Below are 16,483 nucleotides of genomic sequence, written 5' to 3' on the forward strand. Positions count from 1 at the left end.
CAAAGGTGTTAATAGTGTAGGTAGGCTTCAACTCCCAAGAGGCAATTTATTATAGTGGATCTAAAACTAGGAAATGTCAGAGCAACCTTGACAGTGAAAAACTTGAAACATAAAAGCAATTAAATAATAAATAAGAATGCAGGAAAATTGCAGTCATATGGGCTAATTGACATGTGAAAACAGTCTGCTTTCTGAAATTTTAAATGGTTGGCACCACTTTGCTCCAGCAGGGAAACTCCAAGGGTGATTTTTATTTAGTGATAGTATTTTGCATAATAGCAGTCAATTATATTTGCCAGGCATGCAAATGCTGGTGGCCTGGACATGTCATCTCAGTTCTGACCTTCTGCTACCATTACCCTGCTCTTCCTCATACGAACTGCTCAAGTCAAACTGGTAAGGAGACTTTTAAAGGCATAAGTAGTACAGTACAAACAAACACAGGTACACACTCTTCTATACAAAGGCTTTATTAAAAATGCTTCTGGGGTGGCCTGTAACAAAACATGTAGAGTTTAAAAAAAAAATCAAGACAAACTGGTATCTATTACAATGCACTGATGTTTTCTCTCATTCCGAAAGTCTGGTCAGTGGCCAGATGTGAACAGTTACTCTTGCTGCCTATGTATGCTGCAGGTTATCCATTTTGAGATATTACTCTACATAAATGTGGAACTCGAGTCAAGTCTTGGTTTAAAGAAACTTCATATATATTTTGAAATGTTTGTCACTACATTAGAGTGTAGGAAAAATATGAATTATTTCTAATATTTATGCAAGGACGAACAGCACGGACTTCTACAAAATGAAAAAAAATACAGTACAGAGACTTTTTACAATATCTGCAGTGGATATTCTGAAAGATCCAGCCTTTGAAACTGAAATTCAGAGACAGTTAAACTTATCTCCCTTTTCTTCTTCCCTCACCTCCCACCCCAGCATTCAAACCCTTTACTCAGTAGAAATGATTAATGTAGAATGTTAAGATATAACAAATGTTTTCTTCTCAGAAAAAACATGTCTTAAATACATATGTTTATATGTTCAGGACAGATCCCGTTTCCCTTATGTGACTAGATTTACATGTGTAAATGTAAATCTACATTTAGGAATGAAGTTGACCCTGTAATTAGAATTGAAAACACAAAGATCCAACAGCAGAAGACAGTTCCAGTGTATTTTGTTATGCTTCCCTTCAGCTTCAAAATTCCTGTTGTGTCCATGATGATGTCAGTTTGCTGCACAGCCACATTCCCCCTGGGACTGGAAGGGGGTCAGGCTTTAGACAAGGTCTGCACTGGCGTGAGAGAAAGCCAAAGACAGCACTCACCATTCAAATGTTTGTTGTTACTCACTATACAGTGGTTTGCATTAGGGATCCTGCAGTGTTCAGAAGAGCTTTGACCAAATAAGAACTTGCACATTTAGTACAGGCAGCCTATTCCTGAAGACAGGATATTTAAAGCTACAACCACATTTCTGTTATCACTTTAAAAAGCACAGCTATATTAGTGCCATGCCAGAAAGAGCTTCCTGCCTAAGGTAAACCATAACTTCTCAAGGACTTCTGTAGAGGACGCTGGTTGGCAGCAGTTAAAGCAGTGTCTGAGGAGAACTTTTTACTATTCTTGCTCTTATGACCCCTGATTTTTCATGTGGAGCTGCCAAATGTGGAGTGTTTGTGATTTCAGTATAATGGGTAACAAGTTTGTGGCTGTCAGAAGGAGGATGCAGTGTGGCCCTAGAGACAAGAGGCTAATGCTAACCACCTGCCCATGGATCATTTCCTCCCATAAATAACTATACTTTGGTGTCTTAGAATCTTTCATTTAAACCTCTGTCCCTTCTCTGGAGTACAGTGTGTTGTTTGTGCTGAGGCTGCTGTAAAAATGAGTGTTAAACTGGTTGAGCACCGAGTTGCTGTGGCCCAGGTAACCGGAAGGCATGGAATTGGGCCACTCCCCCACACCATGGCTGGGGATACTGGACAGTGGGGAGTAGGAATTGAAGCCTACCATGTTCTGCCCCATTTTGTCAATGGGTTCAGAGCTGAGTCCCACGGGCCCGGAGCGGCTCCCCGAGTTGGAGCCGTGGACATAGGCGGTCATGCTGGAGAGGAAGTTACTGAGGCATGGGCTGCTGGAAGAGGGAGGAGGAGATTCTTTCTCAGGTGAATTGTCAGCCCCAGGTGATGAGTTTTCCAAGATGTCCTGATGCTCTGCAGCTTTGGGGCTGCCAGTCAGGGTACTGTCCTCGGATTTCTCAGATGCAAAAGTAGCAGCACTGGCCTCAATGTCAGACTTTCTCTTCCTCTTCCTGCGAAAGTTTCCATTGTCAAACATCTTTTCACAGTTCGGGTCCAGAGTCCAGTAATTCCCTTTTCCTGTCAAGGGAAACAAACCCACACTTTTAGTTTAAAAGTATGCACACAAACAAAAAAAACCCCAGTCATTTAGAGCTTTGCAGTGTTTCTCTCATTTCACAGAAACAGAACAATTGCATGAGCAATACACATGTATTTTTAGTCACTCAAAAGTAGAAGTCTGTTGATTTCAGAAAAAAGTTTAAAGTTCTGGGTTCCACCATTTAGCCCTGACGCTTCACACAGGCAAAACTACAAGTGGAGTCACTGGAGGGCTTTTTGTTTTGTTTTCTTGGTGAGGAAAAGAGGTTTTCAGTATATAGCTAGTCTTCTGAATTTATGGCAGAGAGTAATCAAATCCCACACTGGGCTGCTCCTCCAGATTCAGTGGGCTAGCACAGGTTTCTAACAAGACAGAATTAAATTTTTGGCCCTCTGTTGCAGAATAATTTCAACGAGTTTTTAATGTTCGCAAAGGCTCTTAACAGCTATTGATAGGAAACAATGAATAAAGCCTACCAGCCAAGGGGTTGGTAATGGCAGAGGTGTGATTCCAAGCAAAACACTTACTGAAACAAACAAAAGCAGCCTGCTCTCTCCTATTGAGAATTAATACTGACTCCCCAAAGCCATTGGATTTCTTTGACAGATCCCTTTAATTCCCAGTTAAGTTTGACATAAGACATGCATTACACCAAATGAGTCTTGAGTGTGCCTTGCCCAGTTAAATGTTCCTGTGCATGCTGAGCCTCATGCTCAGCTCATTGATCTGTTCTCAGGAAGCCCCAAAGCAGGACAGAATTCCCTTCCCTCCAGAGATCTCACAGCAACACTGTTTCACACCTCAGCTATGCACAGCTGCTTTCTAGTTCAGCCTTTTGAAAACAAAGTGCTACTGTGTCCATGTATCTGGGCTACTATGTCTCTTTACAGTGCACGGGGTATTTGAAAATTAATCAAGTTTAATTAGAGGTGGGGGAAAAGGGGGAGAGGGCTATACCTGGATCATCTTCGTCTCGAGGCACCTTCTTGAAGCAGTCGTTGAGAGACAAGTTATGCCGTATGGAATTCTGCCAGCCAGCCTTGCTTTTGTTGTAGAACGGGAAGTTGTCAGCCACGTACTGGTAGATCTGGCTCAGCGTCAGCCTCTTGTCAGGTGCCCCGTGGATGGCCATGGCAATGAGGGCAGAGTAGGAGTAAGGTGGTCTCACCAACTTCATGAGCTCCTCTTGGGACGGGAGGGGAAGCCAGCCAAGGTCAGTTCCTCCCAAGCCGTGCATGTTAGGCAAGAGCTGCCTCTGCATCCCGTATGACTGAGGAATGAAGGGGCTGGCATTGGATCCTGGGAGATACGGTGGTGGGGTAATGGAAGGTCCATTTAGCCAGAGGTAAGGATTGGGAGTGGTGTTGTAATCCGTCGTCTCAAAGGTGCTTGGTCGCTGGGGACTCGGGACGTTCTGTGGATGGAAAAAGTTCTCGTAGTAGATGTTCATCTCCGGAGGTTCTTGGCCGATGTTTGGGAATTGTGGGCTGCAGCGTGGAGGGGAGTGCGTTTGTGCGTCAAAGAAGCTCATGCTCTAACGCAGGCAGCTGGTGAGCTGTAACACACTTGTGCTAGTGCTCCTTTCCCAGGACAGGTGCATCACCTGTGCCCTTCCCCAGGTACTTATGCACCTGTAAATGTTTCAGCCTGTGCTGCAGGCTCCACCCCACAGCCCTGAGTGGCTGCAGATGAGGACGATATCCTTTTTGGAATGCTGGCAGTCCCAGTCAGTCATTGATGTCACATCAACCAAACGTGAAAGTTACAACTGTTTATCTTCTTAAGTGAATGAAGGAATTTTCCACTAATGTGATGCACATGAAGAAAGCCTAAGGCATCTTGAAGTTAAAACTCAGAGATCCTCCTCTTTCTACCTTTCACAGTGAAGCTTAAGCATTTAGTATTTTTTTCTTATTAAAGAAAATCCATTTTGTGTTGCTGTTAGTAAACACCTCAGAATATAAAAGCTATTGTCACTAGTCAATGAAACAGTAGAAATATATACTTAAGAAAAAAGAAAACAAAAGGTCAGACCTTTTCCTTTTGTAACTTTAATTGCAGACTTGCTTGTACTTCCCCCTAGGCAATCACAGTACTACAGGCAAATTCTGAAGCTGGTTACTCACGTGAGTAATCTTACTGATATAAATGGAATTAACTCTCTAAACGAAGGATTAATCTTGAGAAGAAAAAGTTTCAAGCTTAATAATCAAACCTTTCTTTAGAGCTTAAATTGGTGAACTGAGATGGGAAATCATTGAGTACTGCTTCCTCTTTCCTGCAGGACTGGTGCAGAGCTCATAAAACCTCTCAGCACAATTTCCAAATAGGAAAGCAGCAACAGTGTTCGGCACAGCTCTTTTTAGCCAAGTTCCAATAACTTCATCTGTATCTATACAGACAGGAGTTGATTCCTTAAAGTAATAAGGAAAAACCTCTATCCCTTTTATGACTTGGAAAAATCCTTAAGGCCTTGCAAGGCACCCTGTGCACTTGAAGGAGGAAAGAGAAGAGCTGCAATGTCACCACCCCTGTCTGGGGGTGGCAGCTCTTTCCTGCATGAACGCCTGCACTGGAGTTAGAGCAGAGCTGCAGTTCCCTTCACAGCGATATTTGCTTTTTTTTTTTTTTTTGGATTAAGGCACATACATCATTTAGAACTTGCCTCAGCCTTAATACCCATGCAATTAAAGAAGGTCCTGGTATGACAGGGCCTTCCAGATAGCCCTTGTCCTATAATTTCTGCAGAAACACCAGATTTGACCCGTGGATTTTAATTCCTGGCTGTACCAAAGGCCTTTTGCTTTGTCACACTTCATCTTAGTCTTTTGTGCTGCAGCACAACCACCAAGACTCCCCACTCCCTGAGACTTAGTGATTCACCAATGTCATGTCCGTATTGTTGCTTTGAAAGGTACGAAAAAAATTCCACTGGAAGTACTTCTGAAATATTGAGTACAGAATGACAAAGCAAGCCAATTTGCCAGCTCAGAAATGCAGCTCTACAGCTGTTACTTTAAAAATACATGCTTTCACTGCACAGAAAATCATTTGTACCACAACAAATAAGCTGCTACTTTAATTTGAATGGCTGAGAGCTCAGAGTATGTAAATGCTAAATAACCTGTGCAGAGACACACATTAAACAGACAACAGTTAAGTGGGACATAGTAGGACTGGCTTATTTTCTAAGTGACAACTGCTATGCAAAAGGTGACTTGGACAAAAAGAAGAAAGAAAAAGAATTTTTTTTCAGGAGCTAATAATGTGAGTGCTTCCTTCTTCAAGGAACTAATCTGAAATAACGTTTTTCATCATAAGAATCTGAGTTTCAAACATGCAAAATGCTGTTTGAGCAACCTTCCCTTCAGCTTCCTAGTTAAGTTACTAACATATGGATATATTTTAAAATTATATGTGTATTCCTGAAAATATTGGTACAAATATTGCTAACAACCCCCCATTTATTTACAGGAGAGTCAATGGAACAAAACATTAAAGAAACACTCACATGAGTAAAACCACATTTATATTAACTTAAGCCCCAGAATATAGTGAGAAAATTAAACATAATACATTTTTAACCTGCTCAACAAATTAGATTTTTGCCAAAAAACCCCTTGAAAGCAAGAAAAGCTTGTAAATTTATTCCAAGAAGTAAAAATTCAGCTAACTACATCATGGGCTTTGATGAGTGACATCCAAATACTTATTCCCTGAGGTGCTCTGCATGCACAGTTACAATAAAAATACACTCAAGTGGTGCTGAGTGAATGCAGGCTTTGAAAACAGCCCAGGCTTTACAAAGGGAAAATGCATTACTTCTGCATCCAGAGACTGCTGAAGGCTGTAAAATCTCCTCTGCAAATGACTCCTGATGAAGTTCTGTGCAGTGCATCAGAGCAGGGTGAGCCCGAGCCTGGGGATGCACAGCCCTCCCCCGTTGGAACACCTGAGCAAAGTGTCCCACAGAACCCAGGAAAGCAGGGACTGGGCTGAGGATGGCAAGTGCTGCTTTTACAGCTGGGAGGTGCAGAGACACCTCTGGGCTTTTGCCACGGAGCTGTGAAAGGGGGTGCAAAGGTCTGATCCCTCCCTGGCACGTCTGCGCTGGCACAGCTTCCAGCAGGGACACGATCCCATCAGCAAAACTTCCCTTCAGCTGGCTGGGCCTGATTTACTCAGATCAGAGTACAAACAGTGCCAGGAAAAAGGTACTTTGTCAGTACTCTGGACACACCTTGCTGCTGCAGGGTCACTGCAGCACATGCTCCTGAGCAGCTCTTCTGCTGCAGGTGCTCCTTTGCAGGCAAGGAGGCAGCAAGGAGAGAATCAACTCTGTTCAAGCTGTGGCGGCTGAGTCAGAACTGGAGGTACACGAGTCTAGCCAGGAGTGTTGCCCTGGGGTCCTCACCATTGAGAGTCTTCCTTTTGGCAGGGCTGAAAGAAGGTAGCAATCCCAGAAGTGGAGAAAAGAGAAGGAAAACTGGTGAGGCTTCCATATAAAGAGGCTGGAAAAAGGCGGCATGCTGACCAAGCTACACTAACATATCTTGCTTAGGGCTGAAAAACTCTGCAAATAAATTGGAGGCTGCTGCTGGGGACAGTTTAATGATCATTATTTCAAAATGCATTGGGTCAGCAGGTGTGACTAGGCAGGATGCATCTTGTTTTTAGCATTCATTTTTACTGCAGTGCAGTACAGTACTGCACGGCCCTGAGTGCACTTCCCAACTGGAAGCCTGGTCAACCACAGACTATTGTCAAACCAAAGACTGTTGACAGCTCTTGCATTATACAAATATTTGTTCCTCTCAATTTCTTCTTAAGTGGAGCTCCAAAATCTGCAAGGTTGAGGCCAAGCCCTGGCAGAACCATTGTTTTCCATAGTTTTTTTAGGTCAGCTCCTATGTACCCTTCTACTCCACCCAACAGTAATGTTTCTTCACACTGAATACCCTTCTATAAAAGAAAAGAAAATATCTGAAATCTTGGGTTAAGAAAGGTTCAGATTAATTTCATTTAAACTCAGATTCCTCAGCATTTCCACTTATACTCCAAAGTAACCTACACATCCAGTGTTTCTGAAATGCTGTGACTTGGGAGAGGTATGTACACACCAGCACAAGATCATACGAACTATTCCCATGGTCACAAAGAATAGGGAAAAATTGTTTTTAAAAGAAAAGAGTCCATATATGAGTCAATACACCAAGCAACCCACCTTGTTTCTAACAATTCCTACCCTGAATTCAGAAACAGCTCAGTATCCATCAATAAGACATTTTCACACAGTGAAAAATTCTCTATGTTCTTAGTTGTCCAGTAGATTACTTTTTGAAGTCTTCATATCTTATTCCACTAATCATCTGCCCAGCACATCCACAAAATAAACCACACCATGAGAAGGAACAAGGTGTAGCAGGCAAAGCAATGTCATCTCAAGGGCATTACAAAAATGTAAGAAATGTAAAATACAGCATTGCAAAACAAGGGAACTGAGCTTTATTTCTAGAAAGGCAGGTTGAACATAAAATTGATGGAAAAGGCAATATCATTTGGATCCATGCCATATGTGCTGCAATTCTAGAATGCCCTTAGACTTTTTAAGTCTTCCAGAACCAAATCACTGTGGATTTTTGGAGCAACTTTATAACAGTGTTTTTAGAAGGCTGTGAAACCTTGTAAGGGCTCCTAGCCCTCTCCCTGACCATGTGAATCATGATAATAAAAGTAGTCATAACTCCTACCTCCACAAAGGCCTTCCACCATCTCCTAACATATAATAAATGTCGTAGAGGGGATTAGGTGTCCCCTGACTCGTGTATCAGTTGTGACAGGCCATAGGCAGGCAAGGAATCTATAGCTTCCCTTTGGCTGGCTATGGCTGCCATGGGATCTGCTGTGCTGAGGGACACAGACATGGTCACATCTGCCACAGAGGGGCAGAATCAGTCTGTGACAAATCCTTCTCATGGTAGAGTCCAAGGAGTCCCTCTCAGTTATAGGAAATTAATACAGATACAGACACTTCAATCAATCATACTTTGACAGCCTCACTGCTGCTGCAGCTCCCGAGCAGCTGACAGGGTTCCCTCTTCAGATTATCTGCTTGTTCTTCTACTCTCACCATGAAATGTGTGTTTATATGAGAAATCAGTGGCTCTAAAATCAAATGAGGTCTTGTATGAACATCAACACAGGTACCAAAGAAATTAATCTGTACACACTTCCAAAAACCCTTCAAAGTTTAAATTCTTGTGCATTTCAATGAAATGAATTTATTCATTTCAATGCATTTCAATGATTTACAGGAAGAAAAAGTAGTAACATGCTTTTGTTTTAGTCATATTTCAGCATCAAGGTATTTGATGGTATGGATAAATCAGCTCCTCCCTCTCCACAATTCAAATGGAGATCTTTTCAATAAAAGGTATTTTAGAACCACAGGTTTTTTCAGAAAACGTAGCTTCCTTTTTTTTACGGAAAAAAGTTTTCTTCAGTGTTCTATGCCCTTTAGTACTTGCACGACACAAACACTTGGGGAAAATTAATTAGACGCTAAAGCTGGAAAGTGAACTGGCGCAAGTGCAGGGAACTTCTCTGTGGACACACCCGGCCACAGATAAACTTAAGGTTGTTTTATTGCAGCCAGGGCTTGAGTGCGGTAAACTAAGATAAGCTGACCTGCGAACGGGGTGATTTAGGGCGCTGTTGGTCCTGGCCCCTCCAGGCGCCGTGCTGGGGTTCCCGGGATGCGGGCAGGGAGAGCCGCTGCCGCTCCGCGCTGTGGGCGAGTGTCGCGACTTCCTGTCGCCCCCTGGCGCTGCTTGCTGGGAATGCACAGCGTCGGGGCGGATCTGCCCTGGGGAGCGGCCGCGACCCCCGGCCCGACGGGATCCTCCTGTCCTGGTGCTGCTGTCCAGGATCCCCTGGATCTGGGCTTGGAGTAGCGGGATCTGTAAAAATAACCCATTCTATATGTAAACATTTTAAACTTTTTCGTATTAGAATCTTTCGTTTGCTCTGCAGCTTTGTGTGGAAATTCTGGTAGATTTAGAGACGTCTTTGTTTTAGATTAGTATCCTTCTTTTTTTTCCCTTTTTTTTGTTTCCCCGTCCTGATCTCCAATATTCCTGTTTTCCTATCTTGAGAAAGAAGTCCAACTGCAGCTGTGAAGAAAGACTCAACAAATTCAGGGACTGTGCACTAGTGCTACTGAGTGTGTCAAAGCAACTGAAGTAAGGCTTTGCATTCTTCATTATTTGTTGAATCCAGGTATCCAATCATAACACACTTTAGTGTACAATAAAATATCATACAAAATACAAGGTTAAAAGGTCTGCATCTACAGCTGCTCTCTCCAGGGCTGTTTTCTTATATCTAAACACATATAAATAAACACTCTGCAGAAAGTCTTCCATCAAAACGTCTGTTAAACATGGCAAGTTGTTTAGACATTTTCTAGTTACAACAGTACAAGACTCCGACTACCTCACCTACATAAGTCTTTTTTGGCTGCTGGCCTGCCAGGGCACAGATACCTTAAATGACTCTTCTCTGATCCCCATCACCTGTCCTGTGCCTTTGGAATCAGTCACCATTTAAACCCATGGTGAGACCATCAACAGCCACCTACCGCAAACTGAACTAATCCAAGCAATGGCAAGGCCTATCAAGGGTTAACTGTGAACGAGAGATCAGTCATGCCTGTCACATCAACCTGGCACTAAATGCAGGTTGAATACCCACACACATAATGGGGCATCTGGAGCTGCAGAATGCATTAATACACATGAAAAAATCATTATTGCAGACACTGTATTTGTTCCAGCTCAGACACTCACAGAGGCTGTCTCATCCTAGGGTCAGCCATAGGGAAGATCCCTCATGGCACACAGAAGCTGTCAGCTATCCTGGAAGACAAAAAACTACATTGAAAAAGGATAAATCTATGCAAAACCCAATCAGATCAAACCGTCCTCACTTTAAAACCTTGATTAAATTTATCTAACATTTAAAAGTTTATGAAATCTCTGGCCTACCCGAGGTTTGTTTGCAGAGCAATTCTTCATTTACAGTGTTAATCTTTAGCACACACTGCATCATGAGAGCAAATCAGCACAGCAAGTTACACTCTGAGTCAATAAAGAACAGGTCCTCTCCTCACCCCAGAGCAGTAAACACTGCTGATGATGAACTCCTTACAGCTGAGGGCAGCCCCAGGAGTGTTGCTCAATGTTGCCCCTCAGAAGGACCTTGAATGCCTAAGAGCAAGTTGGAACAGAGTTCTGGCAGGGAAATGTAAGTTATATGGAGTGACTACTTCAAGGCACCCAGGATAGGAGATGGTTGAAAGTTTTTTTCAAGGAGGCTTCCATATTCCTAAAAAGCAGAGACGTATCTAAAAAGATGGACATATCTTCATCCAAAAAATAATGAGGGAAAGAATCCTTAAACTGTTTAGTTTTCCTCCCTCCTCAGAAATGGTTTAAAAAAAAAAAAAGAGTGGTGCAAAACACAAGTTGGCTTTAAATTCTCTGATTTCTCTTGATTTCTAAATGAGAAAGAAGCTGTGTTTGTTTAAGTTATTCCTTTTATCTTCCCCCACTCTGGAGAACTGACCTGTGCTTCTGTTTTAAACAGAATGCCCTAATTCTGGATGATTCCCATTGACGTTGGCATATATGGAATCAGTCTCTGGGATAAATGTTCCAGCATTTGAATAGTTCTGTACTGAAGCTGAAACTAAAAACCAAAAAAAAATGATCTTTTGGTATTTTTATGATTGTTAAGCTAAAATCCTTGAAAACAGCAGAGGAAGTGGCATAGAGAATTATGTGTTTGGGTGCCTTTAAACACAACTCCTGGACCTTAGCTGACTTAAATGGAAACCGGATTTAATAAAAACCAAAATCACTTTCTCATTCCTACCATGCTATTCTAAAAACATATTTAGCATCTCTTCATTCTAAAAGTGCCCTTATCCTGTGATCAGGGTGGAACAAATGAAAACAGAGATACCATGATGTCTAACGTGTCGATGGACTTCTCACAGAATAACCAGTGTGGCACCAACACCCCCACCGGGGGCTGGGAATGGCTGATCTTTAGGGTCTTTTCCAACCCAAACCATTCTATGGTTCTACTCACTCACAATTTCCACTGTCTAATAAAGCAGGTTACAGAGTGCATGTGATAGGATAAAAGTTCAATGTCAAGCAGGTACACAGGTCTATCACACATTCGAGTTCCAGAACAATGTGTTCCTAAGGTCTGTAAAATCTTTAATAAAACTCTCCTTCCTCCTCAGAAACTTGATCCTTATTGACTTAGACTCTGACCATTTTCCTATAGCTCACACCAGCTAATTTTTATCGAGATTTTAAGAGCATTAATTTCCCTCCAGAATGAATATTTAGGTCATAATTCCATAATAAGAACTTAGCATGACTACATGGCACAAACAAGGGCAGGCTGGAGACCCAAGTCAGATGAAGAAACTCCTGAGTACCCTGATGTGAGTAAATGCCAACATTTGCTGTATGTGACCAGACCTTGTGCTGCACTGACACAGCAGCTCCTGGGGCTGGACCAGCACCTCTAACATGGTGTTACACTCCATAGAGACACCCAGGTACCTGTGTCTGTCTAAAATTGAGATTTCTGCCTAAACTGAACTCCAATGTGCAGCTTAAATGCATCTTAGGTCATTGCAGTGTAACAGCTCCGTGCAGGTCAGCTCATCAAATCTCAGTGGCACGTGCAGCTTTCCTGTCTGCAAACAGCTCATTAGTTACAGACTCACACAACCCCATCATTATCTCAGTGCCACGTGAGAGCAAAGCAGGCTGTCACCAGCCAGACTGTTGGAAATGTTGAAGAGAAGGGAAATAACTGGTACAGAAAAGCACATGAGAATGTGGTTGTGTTCCTGACCTGCACGGTGAGAGATGAAGCCTCTCCTGCTGCACTAATTCCCTCGACAGCAGCCAAAGCCTGACCCTGTCCTGGAGGAAATTTCTGCCCTCTGTGCTTCCCCTCAAAGAATGTCAAATACAGGTTCTGTCCCTCCCCTCTGCATACATGAACTAAAGCCCTGCTGAGCTTGTGACAGAAATGGCAGCAATCAGTACTGATTTACATTTTTAAACAGATGCTGCTATACCGGCACTTTATTATCCCAGGGCATCAATTGTCCTTCACGCTGCTATGTCATTTGTTTGGACAAAATGTCAGTATCCACAGTTTTTGGAAACTTGTGAAAGGCTGGAGCTTGTTGTCCAAACATCCTTAAAACTCCAGTTCTATGAATTCCATAGTTTTGGCAGCTATTTTTTCTTGGTTAATTTTACTTTTCTGCTCGGAGTTGATTGACAGGATTTCAGGCTTGAAACTTGGGCTGGCAAGAGGAGGACAATCTGTGGTGTGGGACAAATAAGAAGAATTATTGCTGATATTTAATAAACTAAATGAGAATGTAAACCCTTCACCAAAAACTGTACTAAAAGCTGAGCAAAACGCAAGCATGAATCTTGAGCCACTGGCTTAACACCCAACACCAAACTTCCTTTGGACATTGTGCTCCTGCCTTCCTAGTATTTGTTTCTGGTTCTTCTTTCACTTACATTCTTCCTACTTCTTCATTTTGAGTCACAGTATTTCAATAACAATTTATAATAACAGCTAGAGGTAAAACTCTATTATCCCACTCACCTGAAAAAGTATCTGCAAGACACAATAAACAAAAGGTAACCTTTAACTGGTATTTTCACAAAGAATAAATCGTTCTTTTCATCATCTCATTTCCAGTAGAACCAAACCTTTTCTTCTAAAATACTTGTTCATTTTGTGCTGTATTTAAAGTATCTGCAGATAATATTGAAGGACAGTTTTGATACCCTCCCTCCTCTTCCCCCAGGTTAGCAAGATGTTAAATGTGCACCCTTCTACCTTTCACTTTCTCTCACTCACAGATAACCTTCTCTATTAAACAGAAACCTTTTTCCTAGGAAAGCCTTTTTCCTCCTCTGTGCCTCTTCAGAAGCATTATCAAGTTGCTGTGGAAAGCAAATGAAACAAAATGAAACAAGAAGTCTGTCAGAATTCATGCCAAACTGTAGTGTTAAAACTGGGCCCATTTTGTTTTGCTGTCTGTGGTTATTCTGGTGAAGGTGCAGCATTTGTTCCAATGGCAAATATTCCAAGCCTCTCACAGAAAACAATCACTAACTGTTCCTGTAGAAAACAGCTTCACTCTGACAACTTGCAGGGTCTAAATTCATAAAACTAATTTATTCGCACTGTATGTTAAAGTGTTGATGGAAAAACTTAAGCTTAAACAAACTACAGATGTCTTTCCATAGACTCAACTCCACAGCAAGGAATAACTTTAACCTCTTTGTCTTTCCCAAATCCATAGAAATGGCAACAAGGCAGTTCCCCCATCCACAACACTGTACATGAGCATATTTTATTTACTTAGTATAAACCTATGTAGGTGTCTGAAACAGAAAGGGATGAGTGAAGGAAATCATTTATTCTCTTTTAGATTCCCCCTCTATCTGGATAAGACACTTAGAAAGAGAAAGAACTGACAGGTTATAAAAACCCTGAGGTGCTGACCTGCAGTGCTGTGGTGCTTCACACCAGTGAGGCATCACCTCCCAACTCTACCTCATGAGGTGGGAAGACACAGAAAATCAATCTAAAAGCAGAAAACTTGGGCTCATAGAATTCCATTTGCTGTCAGTAAAAACCTATTACCTTTTATATGATGATACCTGGAGATGTCAGGGAGAAAGGGTCAGGGCAAACAAACCAGATTTGTAACATTTTATTGAACAGCAGAAAATGTAGCTTTTGTTCATTGTGCTGCTGGCTGTAAGGTCAATTTGTACATGTGTAAATAAACTTTTGCATGTTTTCCACATAACAGCTGCTGTTCTGCAAATAACTCAGGCATATGGTGTCACAGCCACGGACATCACTGGGGAAAGATTGAGGATACAGAGTAGTGTGCTGGGAGCAGCACAGGGATCTGAGGGCTGTAAATCCAGCTGCAGCCTCACAGTAAATTGTCAGTGGCTATTTTGTGCTGAGCCACCTGTTGCCTTGGCTACACTGCCAGTGAGGGTTTAAGGATATCTGGAGTGGTCTGTACAAGCTCCAGAAAACCATAACTCCTCTGCTCTCTGGAAAGAACAGAGCCCGACTTGCATTACACAGTGAGCATTGCAGATGCCCTTTCAGTACACCTCCCTTCCCAGGAACAAGCTTTGTCTCCAGGGAACACACAGTTCCCTTTGGCCTGTACAACCAGAGGCTTCTGTTCAGATCCCAGTGGACACATCCTGCAGTATTTTCCTCAAATGTTATTCCTGTATCTGTATGACAAGTAACTTATCAGAGCCCATGGTGTTCATATTCTCCATCAGTGCCTTTCTTTAGAGTGGATGGTGCTCTAAAATGGAATATTTGTAGGTAGATGTAATTATTTTCTGTTGAGAAGTGGTCTCGTAAAAATTGATCACAGATCTGTTGATGAAGGTTTGAAATGCTGCTCCACAGACTGCTTTCCATCTTCCAGAACTCTGGAAATGCGCTGAAAAAACACCAAAACAGATTTTTGTAGGTTAAAAGTGATTCTGTGTTGGATTCAGTGATATGTATATTCATTACTTGTGGCTTAAGCTGTAGCTAGAGAAAAAAAGACATTGACCAAATCCTGCATGTTTTGAATTAATTTCTCTATTCTGCAAAACCTTAAACCTGTATTTAAACCTGTCCACATGATTCCAAACATGCAGTGAAGCACTTCATAACTGGGCTTTTAGCTTTAGTTAATCATTTTTCCACCATGTAAGAACGAACATTCTATCCTCTGTACTTTATATGCTATTTAATTTTAAATATGAGTGGATGAGATAGTGCTGAAAAGCTGCAACTTCTGGGTCTAAAAAGAGCAAGTGTGTGATAAATTGAATGTAAGTGAAATACTATAGACTTCAAATTGATAGGTTATTCTTGTTTCTACCAGAAAAATAGGTTATGAACACATTTAAACTGAAGGTTTTCCTAAATGTTACTCTATGGTCCCTGAAGGCATTATTTAAAAAAAACCCAAAAACCAAACAACACTGCGGAAAGTAATGAATATAAGTGAAATCTATTACCTAGAAAAAAGAAACCAAAACATCAAACCCTTTGCATTGAAAGATCAGAAAAGTTGATGTGTAAAATACTACAAGTGACCCAGAATACGTATGCAGTAATGCATGTTGGTAGCTACCCTCATCTGCATTGTCACCTTCCCACTATCTTCAAAGTAGGAAAACTTTCACATTCTACGTCCCAATAGCTGCTCTGGATACACTTTTTTTTGCTGTCAAATACTGAGTTAAATGAAATAGTTTTAGTTTTATGACAATTTCAGACGTCAGTGAACTTTCCTCACTTTAAAGGAAGGCAGCCGGCTTTAAGCAAGAGTGACGACTCCAGCGGGAGCCGATTTCTACTTTCCATTAAGCATCTCCACTAAGCATCTTCTCCCTGTGCCGTGACCAGCCCGCTCCGAACGGCCCCGGCCCGGCCCCGTCCCGGCCCCGTCCGATCCCACCGGGAATTGCCGCTTCCCTCCTTCCCTCCCTGCCGGCGCCGGCACTCGGCGGGCCACCCGCGCCCTCTCGCGGTGCGGGAGCGGAACTGCACACCCAGGTACCTCCCTGCATCCCTGCATCCCTGCATCCCTGCATCCCTGCATCCCCGCATCCCTGCATCCCTGTATCCCTGCATCCCCGCATCCCTCCTTCCCTCCATCCCTGCATCCCCACATCCCTCCATCCCCACATCCCTGCATCCCCACATCCCTGCATCCCTCCATCCCTGCATCCCTCCATCCCCGCATCCCCACATCCCTGTATCCCTCCATCCCTGCATCCCTCCATCCCCGCATCCCCACATCCCTGTATCCCTCCATCCCTGCATCCCTCCATCCCCGCATCCCCACATCCCTGTATCCCTCCATCCCTGCATCCCTCCATCCCCGCATCCCCACATCCCTGTATCCCTCCATCCCT

General features: G+C 42.7%; 2 protein-coding genes across 2 annotated transcripts in view; both read right to left on the minus strand.

Annotated features, from left to right (window-relative positions):
- Positions 1-454: 454 nt before the first annotated feature.
- On the minus strand, positions 455-5,160 carry FOXI1 (forkhead box I1). Its single transcript, XM_042025379.1, has 2 exons — positions 3,363-5,160; positions 455-2,383 (listed from the first exon to the last, which is right to left on the minus strand). Exons 1-2 carry the CDS (start codon positions 3,934-3,936, stop codon positions 1,830-1,832), a joined length of 1,128 nt encoding a protein of 375 aa, XP_041881313.1. The 5' UTR covers positions 3,937-5,160; the 3' UTR covers positions 455-1,829.
- Positions 5,161-13,681: 8,521 nt separating this feature from the next.
- Positions 13,682-16,483, minus strand: part of DOCK2 (dedicator of cytokinesis 2) — a 157,260-nt gene continuing 154,458 nt past the window's right edge. The window contains exon 52 of the mRNA XM_042025374.1: positions 13,682-15,009. Within this exon, the coding sequence (XP_041881308.1) occupies positions 14,935-15,009 (75 nt within the window). The 3' untranslated portion in view covers positions 13,682-14,934. The remainder of the gene's footprint in view (positions 15,010-16,483) is intronic.

Source organism: Corvus kubaryi, unplaced genomic scaffold (assembly GCF_017639235.1).
Source record: "Corvus kubaryi isolate FWS band 111438036 unplaced genomic scaffold, C.kubaryi_AGA036_p1.0 37270, whole genome shotgun sequence".
Taxonomy (NCBI): domain Eukaryota; kingdom Metazoa; phylum Chordata; class Aves; order Passeriformes; family Corvidae; genus Corvus; species Corvus kubaryi.